Source organism: Botryllus schlosseri, chromosome 7, assembly GCF_051294905.1.
Source record: "Botryllus schlosseri isolate E-star chromosome 7, Bs_hap1, whole genome shotgun sequence".
In the NCBI taxonomy this organism is placed as follows: Eukaryota; Metazoa; Chordata; class Ascidiacea; order Stolidobranchia; family Styelidae; genus Botryllus; species Botryllus schlosseri.
Window position 1 is genome coordinate 24,583,502 of NC_137242.1, and position 15,493 is coordinate 24,598,994.

At 41.3% G+C, this 15,493-nt stretch overlaps 1 protein-coding gene across 1 annotated transcript; it reads right to left on the reverse strand.

Annotated features, from left to right (window-relative positions):
• Positions 1-9,693: 9,693 nt before the first annotated feature.
• LOC145442443 (uncharacterized) lies at positions 9,694-11,723 on the reverse strand. The gene has a single exon (XM_080320350.1). It carries the CDS (start codon positions 11,422-11,424, stop codon positions 10,513-10,515), a length of 912 nt encoding a protein of 303 aa, XP_080176476.1. The 5' UTR covers positions 11,425-11,723; the 3' UTR covers positions 9,694-10,512.
• Between the last annotated feature and the right edge of the window lie 3,770 nt (positions 11,724-15,493).

A 15,493-nucleotide genomic window follows, 5' to 3' on the forward strand; every position in this document is an offset into this window, starting at 1 on the left:
TTCTGCAACATGTGCCTTGGTACTAAATTGTGTATGCCTGCCCATGGCTAGCATGGTGTTTGAAGTTGACGACACACCCAAGACCGTAATGGATGTGAATATTTTCGCAATACTTTTGAGTGTGATTTTCGCTTTCTCTGATTGGAGAGATCGACTGTTTCCTTGCAAAGTCTGGGAATCACGGTAACCCTTTTCGTGCGCACAAAGTGGATGAGTTATATATTATAGTTGAGTGATGCTTGTGTTTCATGATGGACGGCCTCATATATGACGCAGGTCACAACAGAAGCATGATTTGCAGGTATTGTTATTTTTGGCGTTTCTGGAACGAAATGCCAAAACTGCCAAAAACAAAAAATTCAAAATGTCAAAATTCATTCTGAAAATATAGATTTATATGAAAGTTTTAAATAGAAATGTAAACAAGTATTAAAATGAGTCTGCATGAGGTGACAAAACAAGTGTGAGATTCACAAACCCTTCGGAAGGCCGCGGTCCACCGTGCCATGGATGTATGGAATGCGAATGAAAATCGTATAGTTCATACCTAAATGTCGAGTACTGAACTCCAGATATACTGTTGATTGATCAACCCAGGTAGTGGATGATATCCACCGATTAGGAAGAAGATGATCCTTGCCCGCGAAGGCGGGGTTTTCGTTGGTACTTAGCATTTCCTGTTGTCACCGCATGAGCATTTTGTTACTTCGGGTAGCCGACACGCACGACCCATGCTGCATTTAGCTCAATGCTTAGACTATATATAATTTCATTAACTTTTAAATTGGTAATAGAAATGACAGTTGCAATTTCTGATGGACTGTGTCCCATTGAACAATAGGGATATAGTTTCAACAATGACAAATTGAACATACACACTTCCACAGCAGTTTTGCGGTCAGGGCAAGACCTTCGAGTCATCCCCAGTCATTGCGCATGCTGACTCGAGTCAAGTCAAGTCACTCGTTTTTGAAGGTGACTCGATTCGAATCAAGTCAAGTCACGAGTAGTGCGGAGCGGATCGACAAATTCTCTGGTCCGGCTCCGATCCGGCTCCGACCGTATCAGGAAAAAGTACTGATCCGGCTGTGATCCGGCTCCGGCGGTATCAGAAATAGTACTGATCCGGCTCCGTTCCGGTCCGGCCAAAATTGCAAAAACCCGGCCGAATATCCATTCCGGCTCCGGTCCATGCTCCGCACTAGTCACGAGTCAAGTCAAGAATCAAGTCAAATTGAATTTTCGAAGTATGAGTGATTATGCAAAGTCATTAGATCAGGGGTCACCAACACGCGGCCCGCGGGCCGCATGCGGCCCGCCAAGTCTTATTTTGCGGCCCGCGACCTGATTTGAGATTTCGGAAGAAAGCTAAGAATCCAATAGGAAATGCTGAAATTGACTACAGTTTCAACATGCTGTTTTTGTTGTTTCAAAATAAGCTATTCTCTTGTGCCCAATATCACTATTCGGCACTAGCTAAAACGGCTGTGGTGATGAAAAGTTTGAGAACCACTGGCTTCGGGCTTCCCCACAAGATCAAGCTTTACGTGGATATGTTCTTTCAGCTAGTCATGTATCTCGCTAGTCCCAATATCGATTCCTTAGTCGCTAAAAATCGTTTCGAGGTATCGTGCACATGCACAGCTCACAGTTCACAATAAAATAATGTTGATGATAATAATAATGATTTTTTGTTGTATTTGTATTCATTTAATAAAATATTATTTCTTTTGTGGTCAATATGCCCATCGCCTATGTTAGGTAGCTCACCGTTGTACTGACGTAGAGTTTTAGAACGTTGTTGCCTATTTTTCATCGATGTCGAATTCATGCGGACCGCGGCCTCTACGAAATTTGAAAAGTGGCCCGCGACCCGTTTTGAGTTGGCGACCCCTGCATTAGATTTTGCTGGGTGAAAGACAGATTAATTAGCTACTTACCTTGAATCAAAAAACGAGAATATAGAGTTAAATATAGCCTACATGCAAAAAGGTGTTGTATCGCTCACACAAACGTTGAAATGATAATAAAATACGTGAAAAACTGTATAGCTACACGCTACATATTATCGCCCAAAATAGATGAGGATCTAATACGAAGCGTCTAGAAGTTGCAAAATGATAAGGTCCAATACACGACCCATCTAAACATCCGTGAGAATAGAAACGCATAAACTATATTCGTTCGATCTAAATCATACATGACGGTTGGTGAAGGTGAGCATTGCGCAATATAAGAACAGGGTCGTCTAAGAAACAATGTTACGTTGTTATTAGATTAATCTACTGCTACTATGACATCGAAAGCTGTGATCATAGTGTCCTATATGGTGTGGACACAAGCAAATCTCACGGTAATTTTGATGAACTTGTCGAGCGCAAAAATTGATGACATTGGTATCAATCGACCGCTTCCGCAGTACTGATTGCCAGAATATATATTTTATTTTGCTCATGGTCCCGACGCCCCCCCCAACACCAACCTCGAATTTTTGTATTGTGATTGACTTCGGCCTTGTGACGCAACAATGCTATATGGCTATTTCTTCTTAGCTTCATTGCAGAAGCACTACTATTGGAGAACGAAATTTTGGATTTAATAAATAAAAATCATGAGTAAATTTAGGGTAGTAAATTTTGGGAACTTTAAAAATAGTATATCCGGTGGGGAATTCTATAATCAATATTTTGAGAATTTCCTGCCGTAAATACTTTTTTTTCAAATCCAAAATTTTCTAGTCAAATAACTTCGCTTCTACGAATCTTATGATTAACGAGACGGTCACAAATAATTAGGTAGGTAAGTGTATCAATCGTGTGCGTTGGGCGAGACGGTGATCAGCGAATTATTACCAATCACCAGAGGTGGTCAGTAACGAAGTACTTCTACTTTTTCGAAGTACTCAAGTAGTTTTCCGCTACTTCTGGTACTTACTCAAGTAGATCTGATTTACGCTACTTCTACTTCGTAATATTTTGTGATCTACTTACTTACTATTCACTATTTTCTGTTTGTCATGTAGAAGTAGTTTAATCCCCCAATCAGGAAGATAGCCTGAGGAATTTCGGGACTGTTTTCACGGAGCATCAACATTTAATTTTTATAAAAGTTTAGTAAAGCCCAGAATTTTCGTCGCGCCTCGCGCGCAGTGGATACGGAGTTACCAGTATGATTTCACGAAATTATCGATGTATGTAATTTAGGTAGCGGGTTGGCGTGATTCCGTTCACACAGGGATATCCAGAACTAGATATCGCTGCGTTCACACCCTATTGTCGCCCTTTGCCCATATGAAATAATTCATCACAATATATATGGCTCATCATATCGTTTGAAACTGATGTTTCGCAATCTATCATTTACTTGTCATATCGTAATCTAGCATGACCATTAGGGCTGTTCAAAAATAACTTTTTGTTCTGGAATCCAGCCGTTCAGTCAATCCTCGGATTATCCACCAATCAAGGATAATCCGAGAAATACCAACGAAAAACTCCAATAACTCCACTTCTACTAGTTGGAATTGAGTCAAATTGGTTTTGCATCGTCTCTGAAGACAGCTCAACAATTTCATGGGGTCGACAGAAAAATTTGAAATTTATTTTTAAATTTTCCTATTTAAATTAAAAATTTTAATTGGACCTGCGGAGCCCTATACTTGTTAGAATTGAGCCAAATTTGGTGTGCAGCGTTTTTTAGGGTAACCTGACAATTTAATCAGTGAATGGCTGGAATCCGGTAAAAAAAGTTATTTTTGAACAGCCCTAATGTCCGTGGCACGTCCTAACCTGGAAAAGTGGACTCTGACTTTTTTTGTTAGTTTTAGTGCTGTTTTAGCATACCGCCTTTGAAACTTTCTGGACTGAAGACATGAAAAACATGTTCCGCTTTTAGAAGTAGTATATCTGTTTTATTTTCAATTCCCAGTATCATATACTTTAAGTCATAATTAATATCAGTTCTTTTGTCTGGATAAAATACATGTTGAAGTACATTAGCAATTGTAGTAATGCCTTTACTTTCCGGAAGTATAGCTACACAATATGGCATTTTTACGGTCCTCCATATTATTAACGTTTACTAATCGCGCAAAGTGTTTACACCGTATCTTATGCAACTTCTCCGCATTGCTCTTCGACCAAACTACGGACCTTATAATATGGGGGATGGCGCCATACCATGCTATTTTCTAAAACGTGCTGTTTGAGAAAACAGAGGTTAAGTATCGCATTTCCATAATAATACCATCATTTTCATCCTATGATGTTGACGAATGCTTATGCTAACAAAAATTGGATACCTGCTGGTATGCATCGATATGAATCAAGCTCGTCGCCTTTCGCATAGCTCAATTTGCACCTTTTTACAATCCATGTGAACGAACTAGGATCGTTTTCACAACTACTGACTTACTTGAATACTTTTAAAGTCAGTAAATTCTACTTTTACTTCAAGTAGTTTTAGGTTGCTTATGGAAGAAGTACATTCTACTCGTACTTGAGTAGATTTTTTCGTCGCTACTTCTTCTTCTACTTGAGTAGCTTTCTTGACTACTTTGACCACCTCTGGCAATCACCGTGTATCGGCGTGGCTAGAAAGTAAGGCAGGGGGGCAAAATAATTTACAGCATTTCCTAATAGCAACGATCCGCGCTGGCATAAAAAATAATGATATCCTCACGGCCAAATATACAATTTTTATGGAAGAACGACTGTTTAGTGTTTATAGACGTGGCCAGGATGAAACTTTGTGAGAGTACGAGATATAAGATTGGGGCCCCTCAACTGATGTACTATAGCCCTCCGTAATGTCAATGGTTTGGGGAGGTGTTATGGATTGCGATACGTTATTAGAACGAATATTCCATCATGGAGTGTCCGTATTAAAACGAAAACATGCGGTATTGACGCGATAGCGTTGTGGTATTATCCACAGCTGCAACTTCAATGGGTCGCGGGTTGGACTCTGACCGAGGTCGACTCCAAAATCTCTTCCCAACTGTTTGAAACTTTTTATATAGTACAGGAGGAGTTTCGAAATTTCGTTGGCATAGTGGTTTAATTGCTATAGATCAGTGGTTCGCAACATTTTTGGGTGTCGTAGCCGCATTTCAAACTTCAGAGTACGTATGGGGTCGCATGAAAACACTTGAGTATGGTACTTATAAAGAAGATTTAAAGGCAGTTAGCCTACCTGTGGATCTCACCATCCAGCTAACTCAAAGGCATGCACAGCACCAAGACTTAGATAGCTTCTATATCGGTTACTTTAGCATTGGTAGACGCAGATTGGCGAGTGCTATGCTTTGAAATAAATTCCAAATCCAAAATATTATTAAAACACGCTTTATGTCGTTATGCGATAACTCTCACTTCAGTCTTCATACATTCCAATACTTAATGCACTTATTGCAATTACACTTGGTTATGAACCTTTATTTTGATGTTTCTTAAATTATGTCGAAATGGAATCTTCACAGAGACGATATATAAGGGTCTACGACCAGCAGAACTCAAGATATATCCTTGTCTGACGGGTATTCATCCATGCGCCTGACGCTAGCTACCTAGCAAGCATTCTCTTTCCCGCTTTCAGAAGCGGCCGTGGACAGCTTCAGACATAACTAACACCTCTCATTTTGGCATTTATATACAGAAATTGACTACAGCTATTCATTGAAACAAAAACAAAAAACAACTGTCGTCTATTATATTTTTGGCGCATATTTAGAGGTCAATCAGAACCGCAGGAAGGCTACCTTGCAGATGCAAGCGGCTCTGAGAGTCGCGGTCGGGAATCACTACTACATATTGCATGAAAAAATCTCGAATTTTGAAAACGGGCGAAACCAACTTTTAAGTAGTTGAAACTTGATTGGGTTCAAGCAGTAAGTTGGAAGAATCGTCGAACACCTTTGTCAGTTTAATCATATTAATTGCCGAAGCTTAGGGTATCATATTTTTGTGGCTTCAATTCCGGACACTCTTTAGCGCCCACTAGCGGGGTTTGAAATGAAGTATGGACATATTGTCTTTCGATATGACATCATTGTATTAAAGCTTTGCCTATCGACTGCATACAGGAGTGGGTATATTGGGCCATCCGTAATGTGAGCTCTGGTGGTTGCTGTATTGTATTGTCATTTGGTCTGTAACAGATTCCGTCACAGGCCGGATGAAATCGTCTGGCGGGCTGTATCCGGTCCGCCAGTCGTGTTTTAGAGAAGATATGAGGAATCTAGAAATTGCCAAGTTTATGTATCAGATCCATCGCGGTCACGGTCCCTCAAATTTCAACGACTACTTTGCCTCGGAGTCAAAGGGCACAGGTATAACGCACGCGAGTCATAGAAGAACAACAACTATCATATGAAAAGGAATTAGGACGGATTACAAGAAAACGCATCGTTCTATTAAGTATGCCGGACCTCACTTGTGGAGCAGCATATCGCCTGCTATCCGAAAGTCGACGAGCATGTCCAAATTGTCCATATTCAAGTCGAAATATAAGCGATTTCTTCTAAATATATACTACCCAACCTTCACGATTACCGGACCACGACCGATAGCACAGCATTTCGATCTAACTTTCCGCCACATTCCGCCTCATTTTGTCGCCTTGCGCTTTATATTCTCTGCCCTAATTTTCATTCGGTGTGCATGCCTCTTTTTTACATCGCCTAGGCCCAGGTGGGTGTTTGATTTCAAAGACTACTTCAAGTCGTTTCGACACCTTCCTATCTTTTCAATTTAGCGCAGATTTCTGGTGTTTTGAATTGATGAAAATATCAATAACTTATTATTATTAATATTAATAAACTGATACTGTGTTGACAGCCCGGTTATGTTGTTGGGTCGCTGCATTTATGTGGTTGTGTGTTGTTACCAGGACTGTGACTGCCGCACCCCAACCCCTCAATTGGGTGGCGAGCTCGAAGGGGGTCGAAATTATTTCGTGAATTAGCATAAATTGTAGAGTAATTTTTGAAAATGTATGCAGCTTTTACAAATATGAAAGAAAATATACACAAGATTTATAAAAATTGGCATATTGGAGTTGGCCATTACCGCGCCACGACGCACCAAGACATATAAAGTTTTAGGCCATGTAACATGCGACTCCATGAAGTGTGCCAGAACGATCGGCGGCGAGAAAACCTTCGCCGAAAAGGATTGCCCTTATGCTGACCGAAAACGTCGTTATATATACAAAATACATATAGGGTTACTTTTCCATAGGCGCCTAAATGACTGGCGCCAAATGTTCCTGTCTTGGAAATCTGAACCTCACAAGACAAATACCACCCCACAGGGAAACATTATATGCCAGTGAAAAAATACCACTTATTTATCATGTGATCTTTTAGTTTAGTACGTTTGGGCGATTCTATATTTTGGATATAGCAGACAGAGGTCACGGAATAACATCATGTAACAAATTCATACCAACGGGTCCGGAGATGTTTAATTATTATTTACGGGCCCTACAGTTTATAAGACACCTCCCTCAGCTCTACCGGCAAATAAGATATCGTGAGCAGAGAGAGGATAAAAATTGATAGCAATATATATGCAATTCCCGATCATATTGACCGATTCAATCACTACTTATAAAAATTTATCGCGCCTCGCGCGTTCAAGCGTGAAAAGCTGACTCGCTAAACGGACACCCAATGTAGATGATAAGTAGCGGTAAACAGCGTATAGTCTGAGGAGAGTCTGGGGGCTTCGCCCCCAAGAAGTTCGGCTTATCCCCCTATGAGAGGCCAAGACCGACGTTTCGGGGGGGGGAGGCTGACGAAGTGCTGTTACGGCCCTGGTTGTTACTAGGACCGAAGCAAAATTTTTCTGCCACCTCGCGCACCCACCAAAAGTATGATCGTGGACATACCATCGTGTAATTATGTAGACTGTAGGACTACAGCCTCTTTGCTGCAATCGATGCAACTTCTCGGGTGCTTACTGGTTTCTATATGCGTGAATTATTTCCTTCGATAATACTGGTTCTTCCATTTATTACTAAATGATATTGCTTCTCCCTCCTCCCAAGTGTTCGGAATTAGTGGTAGAGCTGGTGGTGGATTATGACTTCGAAAATGCAGGGAGCGTAATTGTACATCGTTCAGTCATGTTCATGTTCAGTCAACCGAGCGAGATAGTGTAATGGTTGTGCGTCCGGCTTCTTGATCGGTAGGTCGTGGGTTCGATCCCCGGCCGGGTCAGACCAAAGACCAATGACCCGAAAACTGGTATCCGCGGCTATCCTGCTAGGCGCTCAGCAATCACGGATAGCATGAAGGAGAAAAAACCGGGGGCGCAGACTAGATGACCTTACTATAAAGGCCGTATCGCATCTCTGTCGTCAAAAGCATCTCGATGGTGCAGGCAAAAAAAATACCATATCTCTCTCATATCGCACGAAAGCCGAAAGCCGAAATGAATGACGGTCCGAACCAGCAGGTTGCATATCCGGTGGTTTCCTACCTTTTATGGTCAATACTCGATTTCCAATTTGAAAATGTTCAGTGGCTCAGCTCATAACTTGATAAGCTGATTACTAAAAGAATCAGCATATTTGCCCAGACTTAGTCACGGCTTATTTTGGAAGCTGATTATGTTCAACATCTTCTCGATCCCCAGAATAAAGGCAAACGACCCCAATGTTTAGAACCACTGTCCTTGACTAAAGCATCCAAATGGCCTCAACCGACTCTATGAATAGACCATTATCTTATAGTTGCGATTACAGTTAGACTTATTTTAATGAATGATATTTATTTTATCTATCTTAAATTCAATATTAATATTATGCGACACTAAATGGCGCGCAACGCGAATAAAAATTTCAAGTAGTATACAACTGCAGAAACTGTAGTATTGTTTATGTTGATTTATGAAAAATTTTCTAGCCTACTTCGAACCTTCAAAATTCCGGACATCCCGGCCTATTTTATAATTTCCTCCCGGACGCAGTTTGAAGAATCAAATTCCGGACATGTCCGGGAAATTCCGGGCTTATGTTAACCCTGCCGCTGCAGCTTTTCAGCTGACACTCATCAGGGGACACCGTATGCAGCGTATGCGATAATGCGAGCATTCAAATAACTATGTTTAACAACAATCAGTATCATTAATTATGACGTCACACAGACTAAATACAAAGTTCGAAAAACGAGAGAACTGTAGCGCAGGCATGGACACAAAACAAGTTATTGGGCGATTTTCAAATAATACACAAATTCTTTCTGTTGGCATAGATTAGGTTGATTCATTGACTTCACTCGCAACAATCAACAATTCTCAACGAAAGACGTAGACCACGATGGGCCGTCAAAGAATTGCGCTTCTATCCGCGAATGAGGCTGGTGGTATCACGAATGCGGCGGCAATCTGAATGGAACTTCCACAAAGTAGGCTACGGGGGAATTTCGTGGGGGCGCAAAGTACAACAAAGTACAAAGTACAACAACGTAACGTAGTTTATGAATGCAAGCGTCACTGCGATTGTCGGTTCGTAGGGAGAACTTCGAAACGGTTGCAGGACCGTATTAAAACACATCTCACCGTCTGTCAAGTCTTATACCTCGAAATCGCAGCAAAACAATCTGCTTGTTCTCGAACACAATCAGGCCATGGGTCAAAAGTCTTCTATAGGCAAACATTTACTGGATTCCAGCCATTCACTGATCAAATTGTCAGGTTACCCTAAAAAACGCTGCACCCCAAATTTGGTTCAATTCTAACAAGTATACGACTCAGCAGATTCTCGCATTATAATTGGATCTGCGGAGTCGTATACTCGTTAGAATTGAACCAAATTTGGGGTGCAACGTGTTTAGGGTAACCTGACAATTTAATCAGTGAATGGCCTGAATCCGGAAAAATAAGTTATCTTTGAACAGCTCTAATGACCATAGAACTATAGAACAGAAATGGATACGTTGCTACTATATTGCTTTCCTAGTTGTTAACGACAACATACGCTGTAAGATCCAATCACTTCGTTTGCGGTAAATTTATGTGTGATAGAACAATGGAGGTTCAGTAAAACGCAAAATCATTGGATGAATGAAATTGGTCGCTCTCACAGATTTTTATCGACACCGATTACTTGATGACTTGAAATTGACTCGTAAATTTTGCTTTGAGTCACGAGTCAATGTACATTTTTGAAACGCCGAGTCATGTCAAGTCATTTTTGCAAAGTGACTCAAGTCAATTCATAGGGAAAAGGTGACTCGAGTCATCCCAACGCTGTCCGAAACTAGTAATTATAGCTTAGGTTTCAATTCCGTATCTACTTGATCGGCTTCATGGGTTTGAATATTCATGATTCAGAATCAGAAAACTCTTCCCATTCTGAAGCATATCATGCTGTTGTTGTGACGTATGTTCAGTTCCTCTTCCTATATGAGGCCGACCTTCATGATTCACATGCATCACGCAGCTGCCCCAATCAGACACTATAAGACGCACAGTGAATCTGTAATCCCCACACTTTGTGCGAAAAAGGTTACCGCGATTCCCATACTTTACAAGGAAATAACCGATCTCTCCAGTCAGAGAAAGCAAAAACAACACTCAAAAGTATTGCAAGGATATTGACGTCCATTATGGTCATGGGTGTGTCATCAACTTCAAACACCATGCCAGCCATGGGCAGACATATGCAGTTCAGTATCACGGCGAATGTCGCTGAAATGCACGTACGTTTTATCAACGCCAACACATGCTGATCGGCGGTATCATTCAGTAAGCTAGCAGAAGTCTGCCGATGTTTAACCAGAGGATATACGAACATACCGGTTAGTACTACCTGCATGAGTACAGTGGCCGAGACGAGAATAACTAGTTGTGTAATATCGGAAGAATCGGAACAACCGTAAGGAATATCCGCAAAATAACCCATATCCTTTGCAATATATAAACAGGTAATGACCAAATATACAATAATAAAAATAGGCAACAATACAATACTGATAAATCTTGTGCAGTTGTTGGAAAGAGATGACAGCAACAAGTTTTCGTAGAATATACGTTGCCGGATCCAGTATACCACCGTGATGCACATCATGACCAGCATACCCAGGATCAGTTTCAACTTCTTCAGAACAGTACACGCATACGGGCTGTATCTTCCCCAAATAGTGTCCAGGCCGAAGAAGTACCGCATCACGGCGAGAATCATACTTAGTAAAAAGATCGCGTCCATGCAGATTGCTATTTTGCGATGTGATGGGCTATCAGATCGTATATATTCATGCATCCTGCAACGCTTCAAGTAGTATATGATCATACACGAAAGGCAGTAAACTCCGAGAAAGAATAAACTGTAAGTGACCCCTTCGCATATTCTCCAAGTTGCTGTAATCCTCTGTTCTTTCGTCCATGATGTAGAATTCCGTGAGCTGTTCATATTATTCATCAAACGTGTGATTGCTCAATGCTCATGCTCACGAATGTATAAATGCTTGACTATTGTTTATTACATAGGAACTAACGTGATATCTGAAGTGCATGAGGCAAAGATATCTCATTATTGATTCAATAATAGGCCTACCTACCAAAGGAATGAATTTTATCTGCTCGGCCTCTGACCTGATCTCTGATCTAGGCTATTTATGTACCACAAAGCGATTTGGTATAGCGGAGGTGTACCGAAGAAATCGTCGCAATCGTCACAGTGTTGCATTATAAGGCAGCTTGCTGTGAGAATTAACAAGCAACAGATTACGCCCACTGCATTGCATACGGCCACATAGAACACCGATTTAAAATATGTATCCTAGACATTATCACACCTACAGTAAATGAGCCAGGTTGAAGCTCATGAAACTCGGTATTGGATGGATAGCATTTGTCATTCATTCGTACTGTGGTATCGGAAATTGAACTATGCCGTACCCGCTAAACAACGTCCGAACGCTTGACGTAATTTCAAATCTCGCGAGCTACAGCATTGTCTTACGGCAATGACATCATAATGCTCGGAAAACTGTAACAAGGTTCACCGTTAAACTGTAGTATGGAAAAATCTGCTACCCGTACTCGGCTGTCCAATCTATTGGGTTCTCGCTGATCGTAATGGCAGCCTAAAAGCAGTCAATTGAATAATTCTTTTTTCGAACTCCTGCTACCGGTTGAATTAAATTATTTGTCCGGTGAAGAAGTGCCGTGGTTGAATGGCATGCGGCCCGCCCTATTGGTTATTGATTTAGCTGATGGTCAGATGCGTTTGGGCCTAGCCCAAGTCAGGAATAGAAGGTACTAGACACGGAAATCGCTCAAGCATTTATATGCTATGTGCTACCGTTGCACAAGATTGTTTTGAGAAAGTTTTCAACGCTCGATTTACCTCCAGCTCATAATCAGTGCTTTGTGTGCGGTCCTAATTTCATATTTGAGAGGTACCCCAACAAAGGTTTTCAAATTAGAATTCGTCATGGATTGGAGTACACTTATCATCAATGTTCCCTTTAAGCTGCGCGTGTGCTCGGGCGCTCTGCTGACAAAGCCTGCTCGCCACAGAAAAATGTGTGCCGTGCACGAAAAAATCCACCTATGGTTCAAAAAAATGACGAGACGAAGCGACACCATCTCTTTTGTAGAAAATGTATCAAAATGCGATTAAAAAAATCGAGTCCGTCGCAGCGAACGTCAGAGTTTCGCAAAATTTGGGGAAATCGGGAGTTGAGGCAAATTGACGACCTTTTTTAGTCAACACCAGATATCATCGTAAAAAATTGTCTAATTCCTGAGTCGAGCCGAAGAGGTGACCTTTTGTTAAGTCAACGCCACACATTACCAGAAAAATTGCGGGCAAATCGGGAGTCGAGCCGTGGCTACGCAATCTTGTTAAAGGACGCGCAGTGAATTGTTGAGATCGCGCAGACCGGTGAAAAACTAAAGGGAACTTTCCTTATGAAGTTTACATTATTGTAAACTGGTAATCTCCAACAATTATGAACTGTATAATATGTATAATAGTTACAAATCTGTCACCTCGCTTTCCAGACTGCCCAAGAAAACAAACGACCACGCCAATCGCAAAAGGAAAATATTACACTCAAAACTATCGCGAAGATATTCACATCGAATATGGTCATGGTCATCGGAAAGTCATCGACATCAAACACTGCGGTATAGTCATGGGTATGTAAACGCAGTTCAGTAACAGGGCGATCGTCGCAGAAATGCAAGTGCGTTTTATTAACGCGAACATTTGCTGATCGGCAGTGTCGGTCACCAGAAGCCAGAAGCCAACCGATGTTTAACTAGCGGATATACGAACATACCGGTTAGTATACGAGCTGCGTAAGGACAGTCGTGCATCCGAGGATAACTAGGAGGGTTGTAATGACTCGAGTCGCGATTTTCTGGTGACTCAACTTGACTCGAGTCATTTTATAAAAAATAAAAAAATGACTCGACTCGTCTCGAGTCAATTTGTGTATTGACTTGACCCGAGTTGTGCTAGAGTCATTGCGCATGACTCGGACCGAGTCATATGACTCGAGACTTGGTGTACCAAGACAGGCACTTTATTTTAATTTCGAAGAATAGGAAAGTTATCACACTAATATTATTTCGTCTATCAGTATACTGTTACTTGAAAATGCTACCAGAAACGGTTAAAAGTGAGGGAAATTAGCTAGGTTGTAATGACTCGAGTCGCGATTTTTTGTGGACGCGACTTGACTCGAGTCAAGTTGTGCATTGACTCGACTTGTACTCGAGTCATTGCGCATGACTCGGACCAAGTCATATGACTCGAGACTGGGTCTACCAAGACAGGCATTTCATTGTAATATCGAAGAATAGTAAAGTTATCACAATATCGTTATTTCGTCTATCAGTACTGGTACTTGAAAATGCTACCAAAAACACCTAAAAGTGATGAAAATTAGTCTATTTTGAATGCGAAGCTACCGATATCACGTAGCAGGGTTCCAAAAAGTGGGTTTCACGTGGCATTATCTCGGAACTAATCAGTCAAACACTATGATTTGGACTCGGCACTCTATTCCGTGACTTGGACTCGGACTTGACTCGGTGGTGAATTAAAAATGACTCGACTTGACTCGAGTCAAAACTATAAAAGTGAGATTGACTTGTGACTCGGAACCTCGTGACTTGGTTACAACCCTGGGAATTAGTGTATTATCAATGCGAAGCGTTCAATAATACCAGACAGAGTTGTAAAAAGTTGGTTTCACATGACATCAACTCGGAACTGAACAGTGAACAGAAGAACTTGGACTCGGACTCGAGTCAAAACACCATGACTCGGACTCGAGACTCTATTCCGTGACTTGGACTCGGACTTGACTCGGTAGTGAATTGAAAATGACTTGACTTGACTCTAGTCAAAACTATATAAAAGTGGGATTGACTTGTGACTCGGAACCTTATGACTTGGTTACGATCCTGATAACTAGTTGTATAATACTTGGTGAATCGGAACAGCCGAACGGTATCTCCCCATAATAACCCAATAACACATAGAAACAAGTAATACCTAAAAACACGATGATGAAAATAGGGAGTGAGGTCATGCTGATATATCTTGCACATATATATGTTTGAAGGTAAAGTGCCGTTGCCTGATCCAATACAAAACCGTTACGCACATCATCGCCAGCAAGCTGATGACGATTTTCAGCTTTTTCAAACCGGTACAAGCGTACAGACTGTATCTGCCCCAAGTAGTATTCAGACTGAAGACGTACCTGATGGTGGTGAGAAGCATGCTTAGCAATAAGATCGCATTCCTGAAGATTGCTATTTTGTGAGGTGGCGATCTATTGGCTCGTCTATTGTCGTACAGTCTCCAACGCCTCACGTAGTATATATGATCAATGATCAATTGATCATACACGAGACGCAGTATAATTCAAGCATTAAGTAACGTAACGTCTCCACATATCTTCCCGGTCGATGTTATCCTCTGTTCTTCCGGCCATAAAGTATAACACCGTTAGTCATTCATTTGTTTTCCCAGCATCAACTTCCTCTGTCCCGTGATGCTCACCTACTTTTCACTAAGTATCATCCCCTTGTGATATCTTGATAGTGTAGGGAAAATTGTCTAAAAATCGTCTGAAAAATACGCCTACCGACCGACGAGAAAACTGTTACCAGCTCGACGAAGACATTATGACGATTCTCTGGTAATGAAAATATATCCTTAAGGAAGTAAAGCGCTTTGTTTTTGCATGGGCGTCCCTGTTACAATAAGTTGTTGCAATAAAATTGAATGTGCGTGGCTACTTATATGACTAAGAGCACGCACCATACTTCACGATTACTGCCGATATATTTGACAATATAAATAAATACCCGAACGTGAGGCCTAACTGCAAAACGCGAAGTATTCGTATGTCAGTCTGATTTCATTCGATGATAAAAGAAGGTTCAACGTGACACCATAGGCGCCAAACCAGGGTTGCAAAGACTCGAGTCAGACTCGAGTCACGATTTCCTGATGACTCGAC